Genomic DNA, 2,500 nt, shown 5'->3' on the forward strand with positions numbered 1-2,500 from the left:
AATATCACTACTGAGCTCAGTACATGTATAGTATGACACTATAATATCACTACTGAGCTCAGTACATGTATAGTATGACATCATAATATCACTACTGAGCTCAGTACATGTATAGTATGACATCATAATATCACTACTGAGCTCAGTACATGTATAGTAGTATGACATCATAATATCACTACTGATGCTCAGTACATGTATAGTATGACATCATAATATCACTACTGAGCTCAGTACATGTATAGTATGACATCATAATATCACTATGACAGTACATGTATAGTATGACATCATAATATCACTACTGAGCTCAGTACATGTATAGTATGACATCATAATATCACTACTGAGCTCAGTACATGTATAGTATGACATCATAATATCACTACTGAGCTCAGTACATGTATAGTATGACATCATAATATCACTACTGAGCTCAGTACATGTATAGTATGACATCATGTATAGTATGACATAATATCACTACTGAGCTCAGTACATGTATAGTATGACATCATAATATACTACTGAGCTCAGTACATGTATAGTATGACATCATAATATCACTACTGAGCTCAGTACATGTATAGTATGACATCATAATATCACTACTGAGCTCAGTACATGTATAGTATGACATCATAATATCACTACTGAGCTCAGTACATGTATAGTATGACATCATAATATCACTACTGAGCTCAGTACATGTATAGTATGACATCATAATATCACTACTGAGCTCAGTACATGTATAGTATGACATCATAATATCACTACTGAGCTCAGTACATGTATAGTATGACATCATACATCATAATATCACTACTGAGCTCAGTACATGTAGTATGACATCATAATATCACTACTGACAGTATGACATCATAATATCACTACTGAGCTCACTACATGTATAGTAGTATGACACTATAATATCACTACTGAGCTCAGTACATGTATAGTATGACATCATAATATCACTACTGAGCTCAGTACATGTATAGTATGACATCATAATATCACTACTGAGCTCACTACATGTATAGTATGACATCATAATATCACTACTGAGCTCAGTACATGTATAGTATGACATCATAATATCACTACTGAGCTCAGTACATGTATAGTATCACTACATCATACATATAATATCTACTACTGAGCTCAGTACATGTATAGTATGACATCATAATATCACTACTGAGCTCAGTACATGTATAGTATGACATCATAATATCACTACTGAGCTCAGTACATGTATAGTATGACATCATAATATCACTACTGAGCTCAGTACATGTATAGTATGACATCATAATATCACTACTGAGCTCAGTACATGTATAGTATGACATCATAATATCACTACTGAGCTCAGTACATGTATAGTATGACATCATAATATCACTACTGAGCTCAGTACATGTATAGTATGACATCATAATATCACTACTGAGCTCAGTACATGTATAGTATGACATCATAATATCACTACTGAGCTCAGTACATGTATAGTATGACATCATAATATCACTACTGAGCTCAGTACATGTATAGTATGACATCATAATATCACTACTGAGCTCAGTACATGTATAGTATGACATCATAATATCACTACTGAGCTCAGTACATGTATAGTATGACATCATAATATCACTACTGAGCTCAGTACATGTATAGTATGACATCATAATATCACTACTGAGCTCAGTACGTGTTTTGTAGAAGAATAACCTTGGTTTCTAGTTTTCACTGAACATGTCAAAACAGAAGAAAGTGTTGAGATGTCTAATCTGACCTTGTTTGCTAAACAGTGGTTCACTGATAGAGAAATGGCCTGAAGAACTATAGTTCAGGAAATCTGCTTATAGAACAGGTAGATAGTATATATATATACTGTTTATAGGGGACAGGAAAGAAAATGTGGCCAGAAACACATTTTTGAATCAAAAGTTGATTTATTTTTATTTGTTATTATTTAAAACAATAAATATGGTGAAGGATTTAGGAGGTTAGAGAAATATATAGGGGGGTTTAGCAGAAGGGTTACATTTTGAAAAAAAGAAGAACTAAATGTTTACTTCAATTGCATTTCTAAACAGAAAATACACAAATAAAATAGCAATAGACCATCTCCATTTCAAAAAGTATCTTTTAAAAAAATTATCAGATCAGAAGTTATTTGCAAAAGTATATTTAAAAAATATTATAAAATCAGAGTTTTTTTTCAAAAGTATATTTAAAAAATATTATCAGATCAGAATTTCTTTCAAAAAGTATCTTTTAAAAATGTTATCAGATCAGAATTTCTTTCAAAAAGTAGCTAATATGGATAGTGGACCAGGCCAAAGTCGTAGGGCTCTAGTGACGTAGTCTGGTACTCATACTCACAGAAGGTGGGTTTGTACGGTAGCGGTAGTGTACCCCTTAAGGACTCATAGTCTTTCCTCTCTAGCCTGGTGTCTGTAGTAGTAGTGGCTGTAGCTCTAGCTGG

At 32.8% G+C, this 2,500-nt stretch overlaps 1 protein-coding gene across 5 annotated transcripts in view; it reads right to left on the reverse strand.

The window, feature by feature from the left end:
• The window catches only part of pcdh10a (protocadherin 10a), a 50,980-nt gene that overhangs the window by 7,145 nt on the left and 41,335 nt on the right, over positions 1-2,500 (reverse strand). Inside the window, exon 4 of one of the 5 annotated variants that reach the window (XM_065003557.1) lies at positions 2,398-2,500. This exon is cut by the window's right edge and continues 353 nt beyond it. The exons of 2 other annotated variants lie outside the window; for them this stretch is intronic. In XM_065003557.1, coding sequence (XP_064859629.1) covers positions 2,398-2,500 — 103 coding nt within the window. Of the gene's footprint in view, positions 1-1,733 lie in introns of those variants that run through there. 2 more of the 5 variants (XM_065003556.1, XM_065003555.1) reach the window with 2 other exon arrangements.

Source organism: Oncorhynchus nerka, linkage group LG18 (genome assembly GCF_034236695.1).
Source record: "Oncorhynchus nerka isolate Pitt River linkage group LG18, Oner_Uvic_2.0, whole genome shotgun sequence".
Taxonomy (NCBI): Eukaryota; Metazoa; Chordata; class Actinopteri; order Salmoniformes; family Salmonidae; genus Oncorhynchus; species Oncorhynchus nerka.